General features: G+C 43.0%; 1 protein-coding gene across 1 annotated transcript in view; it reads left to right on the forward strand.

Annotated features, from left to right (window-relative positions):
* The window catches only part of LOC106591178 (serine/threonine-protein kinase WNK1), a 161,058-nt gene extending 136,032 nt beyond the window's left edge, over positions 1-25,026 (forward strand). The window contains exons 22-30 of the mRNA XM_045722536.1: positions 991-1,077; positions 1,364-1,400; positions 1,533-1,603; positions 1,821-2,317; positions 5,711-5,917; positions 6,777-7,144; positions 24,085-24,320; positions 24,641-24,871; positions 24,916-25,026. Of these exons, the coding sequence (XP_045578492.1) occupies positions 991-1,077; positions 1,364-1,400; positions 1,533-1,603; positions 1,821-2,317; positions 5,711-5,917; positions 6,777-7,144; positions 24,085-24,320; positions 24,641-24,871; positions 24,916-25,026 (1,845 nt within the window). The remainder of the gene's footprint in view (positions 1-990; positions 1,078-1,363; positions 1,401-1,532; positions 1,604-1,820; positions 2,318-5,710; positions 5,918-6,776; positions 7,145-24,084; positions 24,321-24,640; positions 24,872-24,915) is intronic.
* Positions 25,027-26,668: the final 1,642 nt, after the last annotated feature.

Consider the following 26,668-nt stretch of genomic DNA (forward strand, 5'->3'; position numbering starts at 1 on the left):
GTTTTTGTCAGCACAATATTTTAATAGTTTTCTTCCACGAAGAAAGAGAAGACTTGCCAAGCAAAGTATTCCATCCAGACAGAGTGTTTCTCTCCCACAGCGCATTCTTTCATAAACTAAATCAACTAGGGAATAAATAGGAAAGACGAGAAGACAGGCTCCCCAGGCTAGTGGAGATTACAGTTTACTTTATAGCCAGTCAGACAGTGTTGTCCACAGCGTGAACGTTCACATCTAAAAATAGAACAAACCAAGCAAACCAGAGCATTGTTCTTTGTAAGGAAGAGGGTTCATTATTTTCTTTCATCTGTAAGGATGATGTGTAATTTTCCGTTCAAAGCTCTCTGCTCTGGTCTGGGTGATTTGATCTTGAGAAAGCGACTGCATCTGCCTCCTGTGGCTCTAATGATTCTGATGTGAAATTCTTTAAAGGGATATTTGTAACATTTTCAGCTTTATATTCATCATCTCCAGCACCACCCCAACATCAACATATGTAAAAATGTCACGTTTCTATTTTTTGTAGGAAGATAAATGTTTCCAGTGACATCATTGGTGTGCATCCTGTGATTTTTAACCAATTATGAGGAAGTATTGCCAATTAATTGTGTGTACTAATTGGTTGATGTAACTGGAAACGATCTTTCTGACTCCAGAAATGTGCCATGTTGGGGTGGTGCTGGAGATGAGGAATATGAAGTTGAGAAAGGAAATGTCCCTTTAATATATTGATTTTGAACTTCACCTGGAAGCCAGTTTTTGACTAAATAAAACCCAGTCAAGGATTTTACCTAAATCTTTCTGTCTTTCAAATGTAAGATACACTTTTGCTGTGATTCACAGAAATCATAACAATTTGCCAGATGAAATTCAACACTAATTCATGTCTAGTGACCAATTAGTTTGATGTGTTCTGAGTGTGTTACCGTGTTAGGATGTGTTGCTGTCTGTTTGACTAACATCTATAAACGGCTTGTTGTTGCCCACTAGTCCCAGCAGCCTCTGGAAGACCTGGATGCCCAGCTGAGGAGGGCCCTGAGCCCAGAGACTGTCTCTGTCAGCTGTGTCACCACACAGGTACCATAACCACACACACACATGCCCCTTCAGGCCTGGAGGAATTACAATGTATTTATTAGTTGTTGAAATGTCAGATTAACTTTTACGTTTTTGACCTTGAAAAAGTAAATGAATACTATTTCTTCTAATCTGTGTTTTGTAGTCGTTATTGTTATTATTCTGCTCTGTCTAATACTGCTATCACTGTCATGCTCCTGTACAGCTCATGTGGTGGTATGTGGAATGTTTGTTGGTGTGACTCTAGACAGGACAGTCACACTGTGTTCTCCCCCCTGTACCATAGTCCTCCCTCACTGGGATGCCTGCAGGTGGCCAGCCAGGTGTGTACTTCAACATCTATCCTTACTCCATTTTGAAATGGTCGTACTACCTGTTAGTGTGTCTCCTTTTCTTTTAGGATGTTTTGCCGACTGTTGCATTGTAACGTGATGATGTCTCATTGGTCGTTTCAGTGCCTTTCTCGCTGGAAGGGGAACCAATCACGACGCCTATTGCTGGAGGATTCCAACTGGGACGATTCCAGGTATGGAATTCTACCTGTACCTTTTCCAGCTCTATTTACCTGATTTGGAATATTCCAGCGCTGTCTGCATGGTGGTCATAGTCTGCAGTCTCTCTATTTCTTCATCCATCTCTCTTCAGAATAGTTTTCTATGATTGTAGTGATGGTCCTTATGGCTGATCTGGGCCTTTTTAAATTCTGTCTTTTCATAATCTCTATCACTTGTCCCCCTCCCAAGGTCTCTGTGGCTGCAGACCAGGGTCCCCACAAAATCGAGGGAGGGAGCCCCACAAAATCCTCCTCCACCTCCTCTTCCTCCTCCTCTCTCTCCAGCCCGGAGAACACACTGCACAATATCTCCTCCCCTCTGCGTGGCGGTAAGACTGGTGGGGGAGATGTTGTGGACGGCCTGCCCTCCCTCCCCCACCGGACCGCCTCCCCTCAGCCCACCACCGTTGGCCGCTTCCAGGTCACCACCAACGCACCGGATGCCAGGGTGGGCCGCTTCTCAGTGAGCCGAGCCCAGGATGAGGCAGCCGAGGCTGTGTTCGAGCAGCCACCCGCTTCCCAGGCTAACGGGCCTAGTACTGATCCTGGCTCGGCCACCATGCTCTTCAGCCCAGAGGACAAACAGAGCTCCCTGCCCAGCCTCAACAACTCCTACATGAGCTCTGATAACGACTCTGAGTTTGAGGACGAGGACTTGAAGAGGGAGGTCAACCGGTTACGGGAAAAGTAGGTTTACCCTGTTTCTCTCTCCTCTCTTCTGCTTTAGTAGGTTTACCCTGTTTCTCTCTCCTCTGCTTTAGTAGGTTTACCCTGTTTCTCTCTCCTCTCTTCTGCTTTAGTAGGTTTACCCTGTTTCTCTCTCTTCTGCTTTAGTAGGTTTACCCTGTTTCTCTCTCTTCTGCTTTAGTAGGTTTACCCTGTTTCTCTCTCTTCTGCTTTAGTAGGTTTACCCTGTTTCTCTCTCTTCTGCTTTAGTAGGTTTACCCTGTTTCTCTCTCTTCTGCTTTAGTAGGTTTACCCTGTTTCTCTCTCTTCTGCTTTAGTAGGTTTACCCTGTTTCTCTCTCCTCTCTTCTGCTTTAGTAGGTTTACCCTGTTTCTCTCTCTTCTGCTTTAGTAGGTTTACCCTGTTTCTCTCTCCTCTCTTCTGCTTTAGTAGGTTTACCCTGTTTCTCTCTCTTCTGCTTTAGTAGGTTTACCCTGTTTCTCTCTCTTCTGCTTTAGTAGGTTTACCCTGTTTCTCTCTCTCTCTTCTGCTTTAGTAGGTTTACCCTGTTTCTCTCTCTCCTCTGCTTTAGTAGGTTTACCCTGTTTCTCTCTCTTCTTGCTTTAGTAGGTTTACCCTGTTTCTCTCTCCTCTCTTCTGCTTTAGTAGGTTTACCCTGTTTCTCTCTCCTCTCTTCTGCTTTAGTAGGTTTACCCTGTTTCTCTCTCCTCTCTTCTGCTTTAGTAGGTTTACCCTGTTTCTCTCTCTTCTGCTTTAGTAGGTTTACCCTGTTTCTCTCTCCTCTCTTCTGCTTTAGTAGGTTTACCCTGTTTCTCTCTCCTCTCTTCTGCTTTAGTAGGTTTACCCTGTTTCTCTCTCCTCTCTTCTGCTTTAGTAGGTTAACCCTGTTTCTCTCTCCTCTCTTCTGCTTTAGTAGGTTTACCCTGTTTCTCTCTCTTCTGCTTTAGTAGGTTTACCCTGTTTCTCTCTCCTCTCTTCTGCTTTAGTAGGTTTACCCTGTTTCTCTCTCTTCTGCTTTAGTAGGTTTACCCTGTTTCTCTCTCTTCTGCTTTAGTAGGTTTACCCTGTTTCTCTCTCCTCTCTTCTGCTTTAGTAGGTTTACCCTGTTTCTCTCTCTTCTGCTTTAGTAGGTTAACCCTGTTTCTCTCTCTTCTGCTTTAGTAGGTTTACCCTGTTTCTCTCTCTTCTGCTTTAGTAGGTTTACCCTGTTTCTCTCTCTTCTGCTTTAGTAGGTTTACCCTGTTTCTCTCTCTTCTGCTTTAGTAGGTTTACCCTGTTTCTCTCTCCTCTCTTCTGCTTTAGTAGGTTTACCCTGTTTCTCTCTTCTGCTTTAGTAGGTTTACCCTGTTTCTCTCTCCTCTCTTCTGTTTTAGTAGGTTAACCCTGTTTCTCTCTCCTCTGCTTTAGTAGGTTTACCCTGTTTCTCTCTCTTCTGCTTTAGTAGGTTAACCCTGTTTCTCTCTCTTCTGCTTTAGTAGGTTTACCCTGTTTCTCTCTCTTCTGCTTTAGTAGGTTTACCCTGTTTCTCTCTCTTCTGCTTTAGTAGGTTTACCCTGTTTCTCTCTCTTCTGCTTTAGTAGGTTTTACCCTGTTTCTCTCTCTCTGCTTTAGTAGGTTTACCCTGTTTCTCTCTCTTCTGCTTTAGTAGGTTTACCCTGTTTCTCTCTCTTCTGCTTTAGTAGGTTTACCCTGTTTCTCTCTCTTCTGCTTTAGTAGGTTTACCCTGTTTCTCTCTCCTCTCTTCTGCTTTAGTAGGTTTACCCTGTTTCTCTCTCTTCTGCTTTAGTAGGTTTACCCTGTTTCTCTCTCTTCTGCTTTAGTAGGTTTACCCTGTTTCTCTCTCTTCTGCTTTAGTAGGTTTACCCTGTTTCTCTCTTCTGCTTTAGTAGGTTTACCCTGTTTCTCTCTCTTCTGCTTTAGTAGGTTTACCCTGTTTCTCTCTCTTCTGCTTTAGTAGGTTTACCCTGTTTCTCTCTCTTCTGCTTTAGTAGGTTTACCCTGTTTCTCTCTCTTCTGCTTTAGTAGGTTTACCCTGTTTCTCTCTCTTCTGCTTTAGTAGGTTTACCCTGTTTCTCTCTCTTCTGCTTTAGTAGGTTTACCCTGTTTCTCTCTCTTCTCCGCTTTAGTAGGTTTACCCTGTTTCTCTCTCTTCTGCTTTAGTAGGTTTACCCTGTTTCTCTCTCCTCTCTTCTGCTTTAGTAGGTTTACCCTGTTTCTCTCTCTTCTCTTCTGCTTTAGTAGGTTTACCCTGTTTCTCTCTCCTCTCTTCTGCTTTAGTAGGTTTACCCTGTTTCTCTCTCCTCTCTTCTGCTTTAGTAGGTTTACCCTGTTTCTCTCTCTTCTGCTTTAGTAGGTTTACCCTGTTTCTCTCTCTTCTGCTTTAGTAGGTTTACCCTGTTTCTCTCTCTTCTGCTTTAGTAGGTTTACCCTGTTTCTCTCTCTTCTGCTTTAGTAGGTTTACCCTGTTTCTCTCTCCTCTCTTCTGCTTTAGTAGGTTTACCCTGTTTCTCTCTCTTCTGCTTTAGTAGGTTAACCCTGTTTCTCTCTCCTCTCTTCTGCTTTAGTAGGTTTACCCTGTTTCTCTCTCCTCTCCTCTGCTTTAGTAGGTTTACCCTGTTTCTCTCTCCTCTCTTCTGCTTTAGTAGGTTTACCCTGTTTCTCTCTCCTCTCCTCTGCTTTAGTAGGTTTACCCTGTTTCTCTCTCCTCTCCTCTGCTTTAGTAGGTTTACCCTGTTTCTCTCTCTTCTGCTTTAGTAGGTTTACCCTGTTTCTCTCTCCTCTCTTCTGCTTTAGTAGGTTTTACCCTGTTTCTCTCTCTTCTCTTCTGCTTTAGTAGGTTTACCCTGTTTCTCTCTCCTCTCTTCTGCTTTAGTAGGTTTACCCCTGTTTCTCTCTCTTCTGCTTTAGTAGGTTTACCCTGTTTCTCTCTCCTCTCTTCTGCTTTAGTAGGTTTACCCTGTTTCTCTCTCTTCTGCTTTAGTAGGTTTACCCTGTTTCTCTCTCCTCTCTTCTGCTTTAGTAGGTTTACCCTGTTTCTCTCTCTTCTGCTTTAGTAGGTTTACCCTGTTTCTCTCTCTTCTGCTTTAGTAGGTTTACCCTGTTTCTCTCTCTTCTGCTTTAGTAGGTTTACCCTGTTTCTCTCTCTTCTGCTTTAGTAGGTTTACCCTGTTTCTCTCTCCTCTCTTCTGCTCGACTGACATGTTCCTGTTTGCTGTTCCAAAAAAATCCCTTCTTGAATTGTCACATTTAAGTGCATATGTTTCCATTCCTAAAACCCCCAGATGTCTATCTTCACCTGAAATGTTCCTGTGATATTAGACTGATTGGATTTGGGGAATATTTTTGGTTGATATGCTGTCTATTCAGCTCCCTCTCATCTCCTCTCCTCTCCAGGCACATGAAGGAGATCCAGGCCCTGCACACCAAGCAGAAGGATGAGATTGACTCCCTGTTCGCCAGGCTGGGCAAGGTGCCTCCAGCCGTGGTGGTCCCTCCAGCTGTAGCCCTGGCCGGTCGCAGGAGACGACCCACCAAAAGCAAGAGCAGCAAGTCCAGCCGCTGTAGCTCCTCCCAGGGCAGCAAGAGCCCCCCTGCAGCCAGGTACTACTAACCCCTGACCTCTGTCTGAACTGGTCATATCAGCAAGAGCCCCCTGCAGCCAGGTGCTACTAACCCCTGACCTCTGTCTGAACTGGTCATATCAGCAAGAGCCCCCTGCAGCCAGATACTACTAACCCCTGACCTCTGTCTGAACTGGTCATATCAGCAAGAGCCCCCTGCAGCCAGGTACTACTAACCCCTGACCTCTGTCTGAACTGGTCATATCAGCAAGAGCCCCCTGCAGCCAGGTGCTACTAACCCCTGACCTCTGTCTGAACTGGTCATATCAGCAAGAGCCCCCTGCAGCCAGGTACTACTAACCCCTGACCTCTGTCTGAACTGGTCATATCAGCAAGAGCCCCCTGCAGCCAGATACTACTAATCCCTGACCTCTGTCTGAACTGGTCATATCAGCAAGAGCCCCCTGCAGCCCTTGACCTCTAACCTCTTGACCTTAAGTGTGTTAGAGCCAGAGATGGGAAAAGGAAGTGAGACACCCCACTCTCTGTTTTTTTTCTGGTTCAATTGAAGTCAACTTAGTAGACCAGACCCAACTGCTATCGCGTTGGTGTCTATGGGAGATATATATTTTCTTTCAATGGTAAACGGCCGGAATAAGCGATCTTCATTTATCCACGATCTTTGTTAGAGCCACTATAGACAGGTCCTGACCTCTAACCTGTGGTCCTCCTCAGTAGAGGGTATTGGCAGAGCCAGTGTGTTACAGTAGGGACTTTGTTACTGTACTCGCTTTCTCTTCTTCACAGGACTACTTGTGGCAAACCAATCTTCTCTTCTCTCCTTCCTTCACTTTTAAACCATACAGTGAACTAGCTGTATTGTTTATGATGTAACCCAGCACTCTGCACCCTACCTACCTACCTACCTACACTATGTGTGAGAGTCACTGTATGCGTGTCTGCACTTTTGGAGGCTGTTCCCCTGACCTGTCGTCCTCCCTCCCCTGTTCTCCTCCTCTGTGTGTATGGTGTCTGTGTGTGTCAACTTCAGGCAGCACTTTATCTGCACAGAGCGCCCCCTCAGTGTACCCACCCTACCAGGCTCTCCTCCTGGCCCCTGTGGGCCTCCCCGACCCCAACCTCCACCCTGCCTCAGGGAGCCGACCCCGGCCCCTCAAGCATCTCGGCCCCTCCAGTGAGAACCTGTGCTCTGCCTACACCAGCGAAGCTACGCTGTCCGTGCCCAGTCTCTGTGCCCCCACCCAAGGTAGGCCCCACACGGCGCCCAGCTGCCTAGGCCTTGGCTCTCATCCCTCCGTCCCATTCGTCCTTCCATCTGCCTCCAGTAGGCCTCATTTGCCTGTTGAGGAAAAGTTAATCTTCCACTAACACCCCATACCACCACCACCCCTCCCCCACCCCATACCACCACCCCCCAATACCACCACCCCCCAATACCACCACCCCCCAATACCACCACCCCCCAATACCACCACCCCCCAATACCACCACCCCATACCACCACCCCCACCCCATACCACCACCCTCCCCCACCCCATACCACCACCCTCCCCACCCCATACCACCACCCCACCCCATACCACCACCCCATACCACCACCCCATACCACCACCCCATACTACCCCACCCCATACCACCACCCTCCCCCACCCCACCACCACACTCAGTGGAAGCTCCATTTCTGTCTTGGTGGGGCCACTCCTATTCCTCCCACGCTACAGGGGGTGCTATTGCTCCCAGTGCAGCTCTATCCTCTCCTCCATCCCTCTCCATTCTCTCCATCTCCCTCTCTGTTCCTCAGTGTACTTACTGTTCCATTCTTACTGTGTGTATGTGTACCTCTTTTTCTCTCTCCCTCTCTCCTCTTTCTATCTCGATATACCCCTCCTCTCTCTTTCTCTCCCCCTCTCTTTTTGTACCACAGGCTGTGTAACGTTCAGCTGTGGGTCGGAGAGAGTGACCATCAAACCAGGTGGTGGCAGAAGGACCCGTTTTCTGAGTACGCCCTGCTTGGCTCTTTGTGTGTAACGCTTCTTCCTCTTCCTTTGTCTTCTTTCTCCTTCACTTCCTACTTCCTGTCATGTGATTTATCTCTTGTCTTCCGATTGGGAGCCTTTTCTCCTCTCTGGCATTTTAGCCTTTTTTTAAAATTGGCCTCATTTATAGATAATTGTAGATCAATGACTCAATGACCACTGATGAGGCATCATCACATAGATTAATGGATACATGTATCTAATGGCATTCTCTACAGTCGTGGCCAAAAGTTTTGAGAATGACACCAATATTAATTTTCACAAAGTCTGCTGCCTCAGTTTGTATGATGGAAATTTGCATATACTCCAGAATGTTATGAAGAGTTATCAGATGAATTGCAATTAATTGCAAAGTCCCTCTTTGCCATGCAAATGAACTGAATCCCCCAAAAACATTTCCACTGCATTTCAGCCCTGCCACAAAAGGACCAGCTGACATCATGTCAGGGATTCTCTCGTTAACACAGGTGTGAGTGTTGACGAGGACAAGGCTGGAGATCACTCTGTCATGCTGATTTGAGTTCGAATAACAGACTGGAAGCTTCAAAAGGAGGGTGTTGCTTGGAATCATTGTTCTTCCTCTGTCAAATATGGTTACCTGCAAGAAAACATGTGCCGTCATCATTGCTTTGCACAAAAAGGGCTTCACAGGCAAGGATATTGCTGCCAGTAAGATTGCACCTAAATCAACCATTTATGGGATCATCAAGAACTTCAAGGAGAGCGGTTCAATTGTTGTGAAGAAGGCTTCAGGGCGCCCAAGAAAGTCCAGCAAAAGCCAGGACCGTCTCCTAAAGTTGATTCAGCTGCGGGATCGGGGCACCACCAGTACAGAGCTTGCTCAGGAATGGCAGCAGGCAGGTGTGAGTCCATCTGCACGCACAGTGAGGCGAATACTTTTGGAGGATGGCCTGGTGTCAAGAAGGGCAGCAAAGAAGCCACTTCTCTCCAGGAAAAACATCAGGGACAGACTGATATTCCACAAAAGGTACAGGGATTGGACTGCTGAGGACTGGGGTAAAGTCATTTTCTCTGATGAATCCCCTTTATGATTGTTTGGGGCATCGGGAAAAAAGCTTGTCCGGAGAAGACAAGGTGAGCGCTACCATCAGTCCTGTGTCATGCCAACAGAAAAGCATCCTGAGACCATTCATGTGTGGGGTTGCTTCTCAGCCAAGGGAGTGGGCTCACTCACAATTTTGCCTAAGAACACAGCCATGAATAAAGAATGGTACCAACACATCCTCCGAGAGCAACTTCTCCCAACCATCCAGGAACAGTTTGGTGATGAACAATGCCTTTTCCAGCATGATGGAGCACCTTGCCATAAGGCAAAAGTGATAACTAAGTGGCTCGGGGAACAAAACATCTATTTTGGGTCCATGGCCAGGAAACTCCCCAGACATTAATCCCATTGAGAAGTTGTGGTCAATTCTCAAGAGGGGGGTGGGCAAACAAAAACCCACAAATTCTGACAAACTCCAAGCATTGATTATGCAAGAATGGGCTGCCATCAGTCAGGATGTGGCCCAGAAGTTAATTGACAGCATGCCAGGGTGGATTGCAGAGGTCTTGAAAAAGAAGGGTCAACACTGCAAATATTGACTCTTTGCATCAACTTCATGTAATTGTTAATAAAAGCCTTTGACACGTATGAAATGCTTGTAATTATACTTCAGTATTCCATAGTAACATCTGACGAAAATATCTAAAGACACTGAAGCAGCAAACTTTGTGGAAATTAATATTTGTGTCATTCTTAAAACTTTTGGCCACGACTGTACATTCCCATCCTCGTGCATTAAAGTCATGTAGTTTATAACCACAGACATACAGTGTGGAGGCAGAGCCTTAAACATCTGACCCAGTCTATAAACCATGTTGATTATTATCACCTATAGCAACAGTAATGGCTCCGTAAAGCATGTTGAGCTATAAGACCGGTACAGTCTAGAACAGGGCTCTCCGACCCTGTTCCTGAGTTTTCGCCCCAATCCCACTTGCAACTAACCCGATGCATCTTCTCAACCAGCTAATTGTTAGAATCAGATGTTAGATTATGGTTGGAGTGAAAACCTACAGGAGAGTAGCTCTCTAGGAACAGGGCTGGAGAGAACTGTTCTACAATGTGATAGATATTTATGTATAATACCAAGGTGTAATATTTGCCACTTGGTCCTCCACACTGATCCATTTCCACTACGGTCCCATACTCTCCACTCAGGTCAACATCTAATCATAATATTATCATGTCTAACGTTTCTTCATCCAGCTAATAATCACCCTGATTTAAACGGTTCAGGCTATACTTTTGAAGTTCTTGAATGATTGGAATGTTAATCTGGTCTGTACTACAGTACTACCCTTTAGTAATAGTTATGGTCTGTACTACTACCCTTTAGTAATAGTTATGGTCTGTACTACAGTACTACCCTTTAGTAATAGTTATGGTCTGTACTACAGTACTACCCTTTAGTAATAGTTATGGTCTGTACTACAGTACTACCCTTTAGTAATAGTTATGGTCTGTACTACAGACTACCCTTTAGTAACCTAGTTATGGTCTGTACTACAGTACTACCCTTTAGTAATTGTTATTGTTTGTACTACAGTACTACCCTTTAGTTATGGTCTGTACTACAGTACTACCCTTTAGTAATAGTTATGGTCTGTACTACAGTATTACCCTTTAGTAATAGTTATGGTCTGTACTACAGTACTACCCTTTACTAATCTTTAGTTATGGTCTGTACTACAGTACTACCCTTTAGTAATAGTTATGGTCTGTACTACAGTATTACCCTTTAGTAATAGTTATGGTCTGTACTACAGTACTACCCTTTAGTAATAGTTATGGTCTGTACTACAGTACTACCCTTTAGTTATGGTCTGTACTACTACCTTTTAGTAGTAGTTATGGTCTGTACTACAGTATTACCCTTTAGTAATAGTTATGGTCTGTACTACAGTACTACCCTTTAGTAATAGTTGTGATCTGTACTACAGTATTACCCTTTAGTAATAGTTGTGGTCTGTACTACTACCCTTTAGTAATAGTTATGGTCTGTACTACAGTATTACCCTTTAGTATTAGTTATGGTCTGTACTACAATACTACCCTTTAGTTATGGTCTGTACTACTACCCTTTAGTAATAGTTATGGTCTGTACTACTACCCTTTAGTAATAGTTATGGTCTGTACTACAGTATTACCCTTTAGTAATAGTTGTGGTCTGTACTACTACCCTGTAGTTATAGTTATGGTCTGTACTACTACCCTTTAGTAATAGTTATGGTCTGTACTACAGTATTACCCTTTAGTTATGGTCTGTACTACAGTACTACCCTTTAGTAATAGTTATGGTCTGTACTACAGTACTACCCTTCAGTAATAGTTGTGGTCTGTACTACTACCCTTTAGTAATAGTTATGGTCTGTACTACTACCTTTTAGTAATAGTTATGGTCTGTACTACTATATTTTAGTAATAGTTATGGTCTGTACTACTACCTTTTAGTAATAGTTATGGTCTGTACTACAGTACTACCTTTTAGTAATAGTTATGGTCTGTACTACAGTACTACCCTTTAGTAATAGTTGTGGTCTGTACTACTACCCTTTAGTAATAGTTATGGTCTGTACTACAGTATTACCCTTTAGTATTAGTTATGGTCTGTACTACAATACTACCCTTTAGTTATGGTCTGTACTACTACCCTTTAGTAATAGTTATGGTCTGTACTACTACCCTTTAGTAATAGTTATGGTCTGTACTACAGTATTACCCTTTAGTAATAGTTGTGGTCTGTACTACTACCCTGTAGTTATAGTTATGGTCTGTACTACTACCCTTTAGTAATAGTTATGGTCTGTACTACAGTATTACCCTTTAGTTATGGTCTGTACTACAGTACTACCCTTTAGTAATAGTTATGGTCTGTACTACAGTACTACCCTTCAGTAATAGTTGTGGTCTGTACTACTACCCTTTAGTAATAGTTATGGTCTGTACTACTACCTTTTAGTAATAGTTATGGTCTGTACTACTACCTTTTAGTAATAGTTATGGTCTGTACTACTATATTTTAGTAATAGTTATGGTCTGTACTACTACCTTTTAGTAATAGTTATGGTCTGTACTACAGTACTACCCTTTAGTAATAGTTATGGTCTGTACTACAGTACTACCCTTTAGTTATGGGCTGTACTACAGTACTACCCTTTAGTAATAGTTATGGTCTGTACTACAGTACTACCCTTTAGTTACGGTCTGTACTACTAACTACCCTTTAGTAATAGTTACGGTCTGTACTACAGTACTACCCTTACCCTTTAGTAATAGTTATGGTCTGTACTACAGTACTACCCTTTAGTAATAGTTATGGTCTGTACTACAGTACTACCCTTTAGTTATGGGCTGTACTACAGTACTACCCTTTAGTAATAGTTATGGTCTGTACTACAGTACTACCCTTTAGTTACGGTCTGTACTACTAACTACCCTTTAGTAATAGTTACGGTCTGTACTACAGTACTACCCTTTAGTAATAGTTATGGTCTGTACTACAGTACTACCCTTTAGTAATAGTTATGGTCTGTACTACAGTACTACCCTTTAGTAATAGTTATGGTCTGTACTACAGTACTACCCTTTAGTAATAGTTATGGTCTGTACTACAGTACTACCCTTTAGTAATAGTTATGGTCTGTACTACAGTACTACCCTTTAGTAATAGTTATGGTCTGTACTACAGTACTACCCTTTAGTAATAGTTATGGTCTGTACTACAGTATTACCCTTTAGTAATAGTTATGGTCTGTACTACAGTACTACCCTTTAGTAATAGTTATGGTCTGTACTACAGTACTACCCTTTAGTAATAGTTATGGTCTGTACTACAGTACTACCCTTTAGTAATAGTTATGGTCTGTACTACAGTACTACCCTTTAGTAATAGTTATGGTCTGTACTACAGTACTACCCTTTAGTAATAGTTATGGTCTGTACTACAGTACTACCCTTTAGTAATAGTTATGGTCTGTACTACAGTACTACCCTTTAGTAATAGTTATGGTCTGTACTACAGTACTACCCTTTAGTAATAGTTATGGTCTGTACTACAGTACTACCCTTTAGTTTATGGTCTGTACTACAGTACTACCCTTTAGTAATAGTTATGGTCTGTACTACAGTACTACCCTTTAGTAATAGTTATGGTCTGTACTACAGTACTACCCTTTAGTTTATGGTCTGTACTACAGTACTACCCTTTAGTAGTTATGGTCTGTACTACAGTACTACCCTTTAGTAATAGTTATGGTCTGTACTACAGTACTACCCTTTAGTAATAGTTATGGTCTGTACTACAGTACTACCCTTTAGTAATAGTTATGGTCTGTACTACAGTACTACCCTTTAGTAATAGTTATGGTCTGTACTACAGTACTACCCTTTAGTTATGGTCTGTACTACAGTACTACCCTTTAGTAATGGTCTGTACTACAGTACTACCCTTTAGTTATGGTCTGTACTACAGTACTACCCTTTAGTTATTGTCTGTACTACAGTACTACCCTTTAGTTATGGTCTGTACTACAGTACTACCCTTTAGTAATAGTTATGGTCTGTACTACAGTACTACCCTTTAGTAATAGTTATGGTCTGTACTACAGTACTACCCTTTAGTTATGGTCTGTACTGCAGTACTACCCTTTAGTAATAGTTATGGTCTGTACTACAGTACTACCCTTTAGTAATAGTTATGGTCTGTACTACTACCCTTTAGTAATAGTTATGGTCTGTACTACAGTACTACCCTTTAGTAATAGTTATGGTCTGTACTACAGTACTACCCTTTAGTAATAGTTATGGTCTGTACTACAGTACTACCCTTTAGTAATAGTTATGGTCTGTACTACAGTACTACCCTTTAGTAATAGTTATGGTCTGTACTACACTACTACCCTTTAGTAATAGTTATGGTCTGTACTACAGTACTACCCTTTAGTAATAGTTATGGTCTGTACTACAGTACTACCCTTTAGTAATAGTTATGGTCTGTACTACAGTACTACCCTTTAGTAATAGTTATGGTCTGTACTACAGTACTACCCTTTAGTAATAGTTATGGTCTGTACTACAGTACTACCCTTTAGTAATAGTTATGGTCTGTACTACAGTACTACCCTTTAGTAATAGTTATGGTCTGTACTACAGTACTACCCTTTAGTAATAGTTATGGTCTGTACTACAGTACTACCCTTTAGTAATAGTTATGGTCTGTACTACAGTACTACCCTTTAGTAATAGTTATGGTCTGTACTACAATACTACCCTTTAGTAATAGTTATGGTCTGTACTACTACCCTTTAGTAATAGTTATGGTCTGTACTACAGTACTATCCTTTAGTAATAGTTATGGTCTGTACTACAGTACTCCCCTTTAGTAATAATTATGGTCTGTACTACAGTACTACCCTTTAGTAAAAGTTATGGTCTGTACTACAGTACTACCCTTTAGTAATAGTTATGGTCTGTACTACAGTACTACCCTTTAGTAATAATTATGGTCTGTACTACAGTACTACCCTTTAGTTATGGTCTGTACTACAGTACTACCCTTTAGTAATAATTATGGTCTGTACTACAGTACTACCCTTTAGTAATAGTTATGGTCTGTACTACAGTACTACCCTTTAGTAATAGTTATGGTCTGTACTACAGTACTACCCTTTAGTAATAGTTATGGTCTGTACTACTACCCTTTAGTAATAGTTATGGTCTGTACTACAGTACTATCCTTTAGTAATAGTTATGGTCTGTACTACAGTACTCCCCTTTAGTAATAATTATGGTCTGTACTACAGTACTACCCTTTAGTAATAGTTATGGTCGGTACTACAGTACTACCCTTTAGTAATAGTTATGGTCTGTACTACAGTACTACCCTTTAGTAATAATTATGGTCTGTACTACAGTACTACCCTTTAGTTATGGTCTGTACTACAGTACTACCCTTTAGTAATAATTATGGTCTGTACTACAGTACTAGCCTTTAGTAATAGTTATGGTCTGTACTACTACCCTTTAGTAATAGTTATGGTCTGTACTACAATACTACCCTTTAGTAATAGTTATGGTCTGTACTACTACCCTTTAGTAATAGTTATGGTCTGTACTACAGTATTACCCTTTAGTATTAGTTATGGTCTGTACTACAATACTACCCTTTAGTAATAGTTATGGTCTGTACTACTACCCTTTAGTAATAGTTATGGTCTGTACTACAGTACTACCCTTTTAGTAATAGTTATGGTCTGTACTACAGTACTACCCTTTAGTAATAGTTATGGTCTGTACTACAGTACTACCCTTTAGTAATAGTTATGGTCTGTACTACAGTACTACCCTTTAGTTATGGTCTGTACTACAATACTACCCTTTAGTAATAGTTATGGTCTGTACTACAGTACTACCCTTTAGTAATAGTTATGGTCTGTACTACAGTACTACCCTTTAGTAATAGTTATGGTCTGTACTACAGTACTACCCTTTAGTAATAGTTATGGTCTGTACTACAGTACTACCCTTTAGTTATGGTCTGTACTACAGTACTACCCTTTAGTTATGGTCTGTACTACAGTACTACCCTTTAGTAATAGTTATGGTCTGTACTACAGTACTACCCTTTAGTAATAGTTATGGTCTGTACTACAGTACTACCCTTTAGTAATAGTTATGGTCTGTACTACAGTACTACCCTTTAGTAATAATTATGGTCTGTACTACAGTACTACCCTTTAGTTATGGTCTGTACTACAGTACTACCCTTTAGTAATAGTTATGGTCTGTACTACAGTACTACCCTTTAGTAATAGTTATGGTCTGTACTACAGTACTACCCTTTAGTAATAGTTATGGTCTGTACTACAGTACTACCCTTTAGTAATAGTTATGGTCTGTACTACAGTACTACCCTTTAGTTATGGTCTGTACTACAGTACTACCCTTTAGTTATGGTCTGTACTACAGTACTACCCTTTAGTTATGGTCTGTACTACAGTACTACCCTTTAGTAATAGTTATGGTCTGTACTACAGTACTACCCTTTAGTAATAGTTATGGTCTGTACTACAGTACTACCCTTTAGTAATAGTTATGGTCTGTACTACAGTACTACCCTTTAGTAATAGTTATGGTCTGTACTACAGTACTACCCTTTAGTAATAGTTATGGTCTGTACTACAGTACTACCCTTTAGTAATAGTTATGGTCTGTACTACAGTACTACCCTTTAGTAGTTATGGTCTGTACTACAGTACTACCCTTTAGTAATAGTTATGGTCTGTACTACAGTACTACCCTTTAGTAATAGTTATGGTCTGTACTACAGTACTACCCTTTAGTAATAGTTATGGTCTGTACTACAGTACTACCCTTTAGTAATAGTTATGGTCTGTACTACAGTACTACCCTTTAGTAATAGTTATGGTCTGTACTACAGTACTACCCTTTAGTAATAGTTATGGTCTGTACTACAGTACTACCCTTTAGTAATAGTTATGGTCTGTACTACAGTACTACCCTTTAGTAATAGTTATGGTCTGTACTACAGTACTACCCTTTAGTAATAGTTATGGTCTGTACTACAGTACTACCCTTTAGTAATAGTTATGGTCTGTACTACAGTACTACCCTTTAGTAATAGTTATGGTCTGTACTACAGTACTACCCTTTAGTAATAGTTATGGTCTGTACTACAGTACTACCCTTTAGTAATAGTTATGGTCTGTACTACAGTACTACCCTTTAGTAATAGTTATGGTCTGTACTACAGTACTACCCTTTAGTAATAGTTATGGTCTGTACTACAGTACTACCCTTTAGTAATAGTTATGGTAGGTACTACAGTACTACCCTTTAGTAATAGTTATGGTCTGTACTACAGTACTACCCTTTAGTAATAGTTATGGTAGGTACTACAGTACTACCCTTTAGTAATAGTTATGGTCTGTACTACAGTACTACCCTTTAGTAATAGTTATGGTCTGTACTACAGTACTACCCTTTAGTAATAGTTATGGTCTGTACTACAGTACTACCCTTTAGTAATAGTTATGGTCTGTACTACAGTACTACCCTTTAGTAATAGTTATGGTCTGTTCTATAGTACTACCCTTTAGTAATAGTTATGGTCTGTACTACAGTACTACCCTTTAGTAATAGTTATGGTCTGTACTACAGTACTACCCTTTAGTAATAGTTATGGTCTGTACTACAGTACTACCCTTTAGTAATAGTTATGGTCTGTACTACAGTACTACCCTTTAGTAATAGTTATGGTCTGTACTACTACCCTTTAGTAATAGTTATGGTCTGTACTACAGTACTACCCTTTAGTTATGGTCTGTACTACTACCCTTTAGTAATAGTTATGGTAGGTACTACAGTACTACCCTTTAGTAATAGTTATGGTCTGTACTACAGTACTACCCTTTAGTAATAGTTATGGTCTGTACTACAGTACTACCCTTTAGTAATAGTTATGGTCGGTACTACAGTACTACCCTTTAGTAATAGTTATGGTCTGTACTACAGTACTACCCTTTAGTAATAGTTATGGTAGGTACTACAGTACTACCCTTTAGTAATAGTTATGGTAGGTACTACAGTACTACCCTTTAGTAATAGTTATGGTCTGTACTACAGTACTACCCTTTAGTAATAGTTATGGTCTGTACTACAGTACTACCCTTTAGTAATAGTTATGGTCTGTACTACAGTACTACCCTTTAGTAATAGTTATGGTCTGTACTACAGTACTACCCTTTAGTAATAGTTATGGTCTGTACTACAGTACTACCCTTTAGTAATAGTTATGGTCTGTACTACAGTACTACCCTTAGATAGTAATTATGGTCTGTACTACAGTACTACCCTTTAGTAATAGTTATGGTCTGTACTACAGTACTACCCTTTAGTAATAGTTATGGTCTGTACTACAGTACTACCCTTTAGTAATAGTTATGGTCTGTACTGCAGTACTACCCTTTAGTAATAGTTATGGTCTGTACTACAGTACTACCCGTTAGTAATAGTTATGGTCTGTACTGCAGTACTACCCTTTAGTAATAGTTATGGTCTGTACTACAGTACTACCCTTTAGTAATAGTTATGGTCTGTACTACAGTACTCCCTACTGCAGCCAGCAGGCGGTCTTTTCTTCTTTCTTGTGTTTGCCCCATTGATATAGTTAATGCGGAGAACCTTAGCAAACTTCACATCCAGAAACCCCACCTTTCTCCAACTTACCATGTGCTGTACTCAGCCTCATCACATCCCATCATCTCACCATTGAGCTAACTGATAGGAGAGATCCCACCCAGCCAACCAGATCCATGTCTTCCATTGCAAAGCAGACAAAAAGGAAAGACAAGCAATTGTTTCTTACCTGTTGAGTTGATGTAACTTATTCTGACTGGGTTTGACTCAATGAAAGGAGTTTTTACGTTCATTGATGGATGTTAAGTTTGTATGAATGCCTTAATGATCCCTCTGCAGCTTACACTCCAGCCAACCTCTGCTCTCCACCCCTCCACTCCTATTCCCTGCTCCCTAAACCCTACAACTACACCCCTATCCCCAGCACCCTACACCCTGTCTCATTAGCCAAGGGGAATGAGCTGTAGAGAGGATCCGGATTTACCTCAGGAGGAGTGCTTGTTTGTGTTTTAATTGAAAACACTCAGTATGCTGTAGTCTGTTGTAGAAGGGTGAATGATTAACACACACTTTCTCCTCCAATCCTCACGCTCTCTCCGTCCGTCCTACGCTTCACATTTTCTCCGTCCACTCTTCAGGGAAGATGGTGAAAAAAGTCTGCCCCTGCAACCAACTCTGTAGTAATTATCTATTTTATGACCTTTGCCCCTCACCCCCTACTGCCTCGTCCACCACCCTCACTCTCTGCACCCCCCTGTTAGGGTTGCAAAGTTAAAGAATCTTTCCCAAATGTCCCAGGTCTTCCAGAAATCCCAGTTGGAGGGTTCCCTCCCTGCTTATTCTCTTTCTGGAAAACCTGGGAATTTTGGAAAAGTTACTGGAATTTCGCAATCCTACCCCCTGTTGCTCTCTGCTTTGAGTGTCTGTGCACTGACTGCCCTGTGGATGCCAGCTGTGGCTTTGGTCATGTGTCGGGGTCCACAAGGCTCTCCTCTCACAGGCTGACTTGAGCATTTCTCTGTTGTGACGATGACCCCATTCACATGATCTATTACAGCGGTTCTCAAAGTGGGTTCCGTGGCCAGATGTATAACAATGTCTTCTAAATGTCCTTTTTTAACTGATTTACAAAAAAATAGTCCATGGGATCCATGGAATACGTTTTGAGGGTGTAATACAATGTCATATTATTCATTTTCCATGTCTGTTCTTAACCCTGGGTGACATGGGCCTGCAGAGGCTCACAGGGATATTGGTATCCACAGTACTCAACCAATTATACATTTTTCAAGTCAATACATCTTGTATTCCTCAAAAATGTTTGGGCAACATAAATAAACAACTGAGCAAGTGAGCGTGAGGAAAAGTACATTAGTGTCTAGTTTGAGAAACAGAAGCCTCACAAGTCCTCAACTGGCAGCTTCATTAAACAGCACCCGCAAAACACCAGTCTCAACGTCAACAGTGTCAACAACGTCCCGACTCCGGGATGCTGGAGTTGCAAAGAAAAAGCCATATCTCAGACTGGCCAATAAAAATAAAATAATAAAATGGGCAAAAGAACACAGACACTGGACAGAGGAACTCTGCCTAGAAGGCCAGCATCCCGGAGTCGCCTCTTCACTGTTGACGTTGAGACCGGTGTTTTTTTGCGGGTGCTATTTAATGAAACTGTGAGTTGAGGACTTGTGAGGTATCTGTTTCTCAAACAAGACACTAATGTACTTGTCCTCTTGCTCAGTTGTGCACCAGGGCCTCCCACTCCTCTTTCTATTCTGGTTAGAATCAGTTTGCGCTGTTCTGTGAAGGGAGTAGTACACAGCGTTTTATGAGGTCTTCCGTTTCTTGGCAGTTTCTCGCATGGAATAGCCTTCATTTCTCAGAACAAGAATAGACTGACGAGTTTCAGAAGAAAGTTCTTTGTTTCTGGCCATTTTGAGCATGTAATCAAACCCACAAATGCTGAGGCTCCAGATACTCAACTAGTCTAAAGAAGCCCAGTTTTATTGCTTCTTTAATCAGACACAACAGTTTTCAGCTGTGCTAACATAATTGCAAAATGGTTTTCTAATGATCAATTGGCCTTTTAAAATGATAAACTTGGATTAGCTAACACAACGTGCCATTCGAACACAAGAGTGATGGTTGCTGATAACGGGCCTCTGTACGCCTATGTAGATATTCCATACAAAATCAGCCGTTTCCAGCTACAATAGTCATTTACAACATTAATTTACAGCAATGTCTACACTGTATTTCTGATCAATTTGATGTTATTTTAATGGACAAAAAAATAGATTTTCTTTCAAAAACAAGGACATTTCTAAGTGACCCCAAACTTTTGAACGGTAGTGTACAGTCGTGGCCAGAAGTTGAGAATGACACAAGTATTAATTTTCACAAAGTCTGCTGCCTCAGGTTGTATGATGGCAATTTGCATATACTCCAGAATGTTATGAAGAGTGATCAGATGAATTGCAATTAATTGCAAAGTCCCTCTTTGCCATGCAAATGAACTGAATCCCCAAAAAAACATTTCCACTGCATTTCAGCCCTGCCACAAAAGGACCAGCTGACATGTCAGTGATTCTCTCGTTAACACAGGTGTGAGTGTTGACGAGGACAAGGCTGGAGATCACTCTGTCATGCTGATTTGAGTTCGAATAACAGACTGGAAGCTTCAAAAGGAGGGTGGTGCTTGGAATCATTGTTCTTCCTCTGTCAGCCATGGTTACCTGCAAGGAAACACATGCCGTCATCATTGCTTTGCACAAAAAGGGCTTCACAGGCAAGGATATTGCTGCCAGTAAGATTGCACCTAAATCAACCATTTATGGGATCATCAAGAACTTTAAGGAGAGCGGTTCAATTGTTGTGAAGAAAGCTTCAGGGCGCCCAAGAAAGTCCAGCAAGCGCCAGGACCGTCTCCTAAAGTTGATTCAGCTGCGGGATCGGGGCACCACCAGTACAGAGCTTGCTCAGGAATGGCAGCAGGCATGTGTGAGTGCATCTGCACGCACAGTGAGGCGAAGACTTTTGGAGGATGGCCTGGTGTCAAGAAGGGCATCAAAGAAGCCACTTCTCTCCAGGAAAAACATCAGGGACAGACTGATATTCTACAAAAGGTACAGGGATTGGACTGCTGAGGACTGGGGTAAGTCATTTTCTCTGATGAATCCCCTTTATGATTGTTTGGGGCATCGGGAAAAAAGCTTGTCCGGAGAAGACAAGGTGAGCGCTACCATCAGTCCTGTGTCATGCCAACAGTAAAGCCTCCTGAGACCATTCATGTGTGGGGTTGCTTCTCAGCCAAGGGAGTGGGCTCACTCACAATTTTGCCTAAGAACACAGCCATGAATAAAGAATGGTACCAACACATCCTCCGAGAGCAACTTCTCCCAACCATCCAGGAACAGTTTGGTGATGAACAATGCCTTTTCCAGCATGATGGAGCACCTTGCCATAAGGCAAAAGTGATAACTAAGTGGCTCGGGGAACAAAACATTGATATTTTGGGTCCATGGCCAGGAAACTCCCCAGACCTTAATCCCATTGAGAAGTTGTGGTCAATTCTCAAGAGGGGGTGGGCAAACAAAAACCCACAAATTCTGACAAACTCCAAGCATTGATTATGCAAGAATGGGCTGCCATCAGTCAGGATGTGGCCCAGAAGTTAATTGACAGCATGCCAGGGCGGATTGCAGAGGTCTTGGAAAAAGAAGGGTCAACACTGCAGATGTTGACTCTTTGCATCAACTTCATGTAATTGTCAATAAAAGCCTTTGACACGTATGAAATGCTTGTAATTATACTTCAGTATTCCATAGTAACATTTGACAAAAATATCTAAAGACACTGAAGCAGCAAACTTTGTGGAAATTAATATTTAAAACTTTTGGCCACGACTATGTATATATTTTTTTTAAATCATCCCTTTTATGCCCAAATTTTGTGGTTTCCATTTGGTAGTTAGTCTTGTCCCATCACTGCAACTCCCGTACGGACTCGGGAGAGGCGAAGGTCGAGAGCCGTGCGTCTTCCGAAACACGACCCAACCAAGCTGCGCTGCTTCTTGACACAATGCCCGCTTAACCCGGAAGCCAGCCGCACCAATGTGTCGGAGGAAATGCCGTACACCTGGCGACCATGTCAGGAGTCGCCACAGGAGTCGCTAGAGCGGGATGGTAAAGGACATCCCAGCCGGCCAAACCCTCCCCTAACCCGGACAACGCTGGGCCAATTGTGCGCCGCCCCATGGGTTTCCCGGTCGCGGCCGGCTGCGACAGAGCCTGGACTCAAACCAGGATCTCTAATGGCGCTCTGATGCAGTGCCTTAGACCACTGCGCCACACGGGAAGCCTTACAATTATAGTTTTAACAATGTTTTGAGGTTATATAGTGTTTGTTCCTTTGTTTACAAACATTGGAGTAAAACAAGGTTATATTTTGGGTTCTGATGGGATACGACAATTGAACTAAGCACATGAGGCATTTATAAGTTCGATTTTTCAAGAATAATTGGGTACATATCAAGAATGTATAAGTCAGAAAATTTATGTAGCAAGTGCTGATTGCCTCTTTAAACATAAGGTATTTACGTTATTGGCCAACCTAAAAAAGATTTAATCTCAGAGTCGTTGCAAAGTGAATGGGAGTCATCCAGACCACTAAATGCTGAAGTCATTTTGTGATTCAGCTGCCCCCCTCCTCCTTCCCCCATCTCTTCTAGTCTAGAGCATGGCTTGTCCTGTGGACTCCACTACCCAGAGTTCCACTGGTGCTGCAGTCATGACTCAGTGTATTGCTGCTTTTACGTCATGGCTTTTCCCCCCACTAATTTTCAATTTTTCCTTTTTTTATAAAATGTTTTTTAACCTGACTCAGTAGTTTGTCAGAAATGCCAAAGGTTATGCCTCTTCAATGATTGAACTTAGTGTATCTATCAAACAGCAATTACATTTTAGGAGTTTGTTTTTCTATCATATCTTAATTTATTGTTTGCAAAGGAAATGCATCAGGTCCTTGAGTTCCTATTGCAGCCAGCTACTGCATGGCTACTGCATGTATGTGATTGTTGTTGCCTTCGATTGTTGAGATATTGCAGTAGGCGACTGTGAAAAAGGAGCTGATGTATTTTCCCATACTCACTCTCACCTCTGGTGTATTTTGGGTTCTGGCTCTGCTTCCAGGAAGAGAGGCACTAAACAGCTAACCTTTTAAAGCTTGTTTGCAGCTCAATTCCTCTGTTCTCATGTAATGCTTGCTGTAATATAATGCCTGTTAGTGTTCAGGAAGGCTGCTGATACGGAATGACTGTAGACAACATTAGATAACATGTTGTTTTGAAATACAATTCATTAAGTCTCCAAACGTAAACCACCATGATCTTAGGTCTTGGCCCAAATTAAATCCCCAAAATGTATCTTGTGAGAGATGGGTCATTTTAGCTGTAAGTCTAAGCTAGTCATTGTTGATCTATTGAACATTTTATCTGCAGACAGTGAATGTGTTTTAAAATGGAGAATGTTCTGGTTCATTCACGGTGATGGACTAGACTAGTGTTACAGCTCCCTCTGCTGTTCATATGCAGAACACATTTGTCAGATTAGATGAGATATTTTCATCCTGCTAAATGTTGGCCTAGTTTATCAGATGGAGGCTGAAATACATGCCTCAGAGTGGATCATAATGTGTCATAGGATCCTGTCCTGACACGTTGACATAGCTAGAGTATGTCATTAACCAACGCAAACACATTGACACCCACACAACTACCTACTCTACATATCCCATAACCCTCCTCTCTCTCTCGCTCCCTTTCGCTCTCTCTCGCTCCCTCTCTCTCGCTCCCCCTCACTCTCTCCCCCTCTCTCTCTCCCTCCCTGTCTCCCTCTCCCCCTTTCTCTCTGTCTCTCCCCGTCTCTCCAGGGACCAGCAGCACCAACACAGTGAGTGGTCCAGGAGGCCAGGGTCCAGGACCAGGTTCAGGGGGTCAGAACCAGGGCCAGCCTTCTCCCAACCCCCCTCAACAGGGCCGGAAGGGCACGTTCACCGACGACCTGCACAAGCTGGTTGACAACTGGGCCCGCGACGCCATCAGTCTGTCCCAGGGCAAGAGTCGCTCCAAACACCAACAGCAACCCTCACAGGGACACAGCTACCAGGTGAGTAAAGACAGACTCTTTCTAGTATAGTAACAAAAATAACATTCTCAAAAGGTCTTATTCATCAAAATAATGGGATGCTCAATCCTTACCAATATAGTCCATGTTTGATTGTGTTGCTTATTTGAAATATAGATTACTGGAAGTGAATGTTATGGTGTTTGTAAGCTGGAACATGAGTTGTAGATATGGGTCCTGGTCCAACCTCCACGTAGCATAGCTGAGATAGCTCTGGCCATGTAATGTAGGTGGTATGCTAGTATGGATATTGGAGAGCAGCCATGCAGTATCTCACCCTGGTGTCTCTTCTCCGTCTCCAGGCGACCCCGTCGACCAATAAGGGCCGTAAGTTCTCCGCCCCGAGTCAGCTGTGCCCCAGCAACGCCTCTTCCACCCCCGCTACCTCTCTGGGAGGCCGCAAGGGCTCCTTGTGTCCCCCCTCCCCAGTACGGGCGGGGTCGGGGCATGCTACCCCTCCTCTACTGCACCTTACAGCAGCGCCCAGTGGGTGGGATCCACGGGGTCCACAGGGCCGGGACAGGGTCAGGCCGGTATGTTAGCCTCCTCTCAGCCCCTGGTTGCCTCCTCCTCGCAGTACCCCTCCTCTGCCACTGGGGGGCAGGGCTCCCTGCAGGGCTTCCACCACATCAGCACTTTGCAGAAATCCGTCAGCAACCCTGGAGGCCCCAACCTGAGGACCACGTAGTGTCCATGAGGGGATGTTAGCCATGCCGGGCTGAGGGACTGACAGACTGAGGGAGAGAGAAATGAGGAGAGAAGGGTGTCTGTGTTACAAGGGGGAGAGGGGCTTGTGTGTTACAAGCAACATCATGGTTGGTGGGACTGTATTGAATGTGAATGAGCTGGCTGTGAAGAGGAGGAGCAGGAGAGAGAAGAGTCAGCTGCTGTGTGAAATGGTTCACCACACTGCCCTCTTCTGTTTCCCTGAAGGATGACAGGAGAGGGACACACTCCCCCTCTCTCCCCCCACCCCGAGGTCAACTGTAGGCCTTGGGGGTCGAAGAAATACGCAAAACGCGACAAGGAATACCAATGGACACGAGTGCAATGTTAAGTGGCCAAAGAGGGTTAATGTGACAATTACTATTGTAAAATGTGTGTGTGTGGTGATGGGCTTTGTTCCTTCACTGACTGGCTTTTACATGTACTCTATAGTAGAGACCAGAGCCTTGTACTGATCTCAGAGAGGAGGGATGGAGGATAGTAACAGACCTTTCCCCTCTTACCTATCTGAGCCCCCCTGCCTGTTCAGCTCCTCCTGCTGGTAACTGACCTCCAGAACAGAGCTTTAAGTGACCGTACAGTACTATACAGCTCCTCCTGCTGGTAACTGACCTCCAGAACAGAGCTTTAAGTGACCGTACAGTACTATACAGCTCCTCCTGCTGGTAACTGACCTCCAGAACAGAGCTTTAAGTGACCGTACAGTACTATACAGCTCCTCCTGCTGGTAACTGACCTCCAGAACAGAGCTTTAAGTGACCGTACAGTACTATACAGCTCCTCCTGCTGGTAACTGACCTCCAGAACAGAGCTTTAAGTGACCGTACAGTACTATACAGCTCCTCCTGCTGGTAACTGACCTCCAGAACAGAGCTTTAAGTGACCGTACAGTACTATACAGCTCCTCCTGCTGGTAACTGACCTCCAGAACAGAGCTTTAAGTGACCGTACAGTACTATACAGCTCCTCCTGCTGGTAACTGACCTCCAGAACAGAGCTTTAAGTGACCGTACAGTACTATACAGCTCCTCCTGCTGGTAACTGACCTCCAGAACAGAGCTTTAAGTGACCGTACAGTACTATACAGCTCCTCCTGCTGGTAACTGACCTCCAGAACAGAGCTTTAAGTGACCGTACAGTACTATACAGCTCCTCCTGCTGGTAACTGACCTCCAGAACAGAGCTTTAAGTGACCGTACAGTACTATACAGCTCCTCCTGCTGGTAACTGACCTCCAGAACAGAGCTTTAAGTGACCGTACAGTACTATACAGCTCCTCCTGCTGGTAACTGACCTCCAGAACAGAGCTTTAAGTGACCGTACAGTACTATACAGCTCCTCCTGCTGGTAACTGACCTCCAGAACAGAGCTTTAAGTGACCGTACAGTACTATACAGCTCCTCCTGCTGGTAACTGACCTCCAGAACAGAGCTTTAAGTGACCGTACAGTACTATACAGCTCCAGTAGAAGTCCATTATGGTAGAGTTGTGTAGCATGTTGAGGAGATGTGAGGAAGGTTATGGGGTGAAGGAATGAGCTTGTGAGGCCGAGGTGTGGGACTGGTGCCATGTATGTAGCTGGTCAGGCAGTGTTGACATCCGGA

This window comes from Salmo salar, chromosome ssa07, assembly GCF_905237065.1.
Source record: "Salmo salar chromosome ssa07, Ssal_v3.1, whole genome shotgun sequence".
Lineage (NCBI taxonomy): Eukaryota > Metazoa > Chordata > Actinopteri > Salmoniformes > Salmonidae > Salmo > Salmo salar.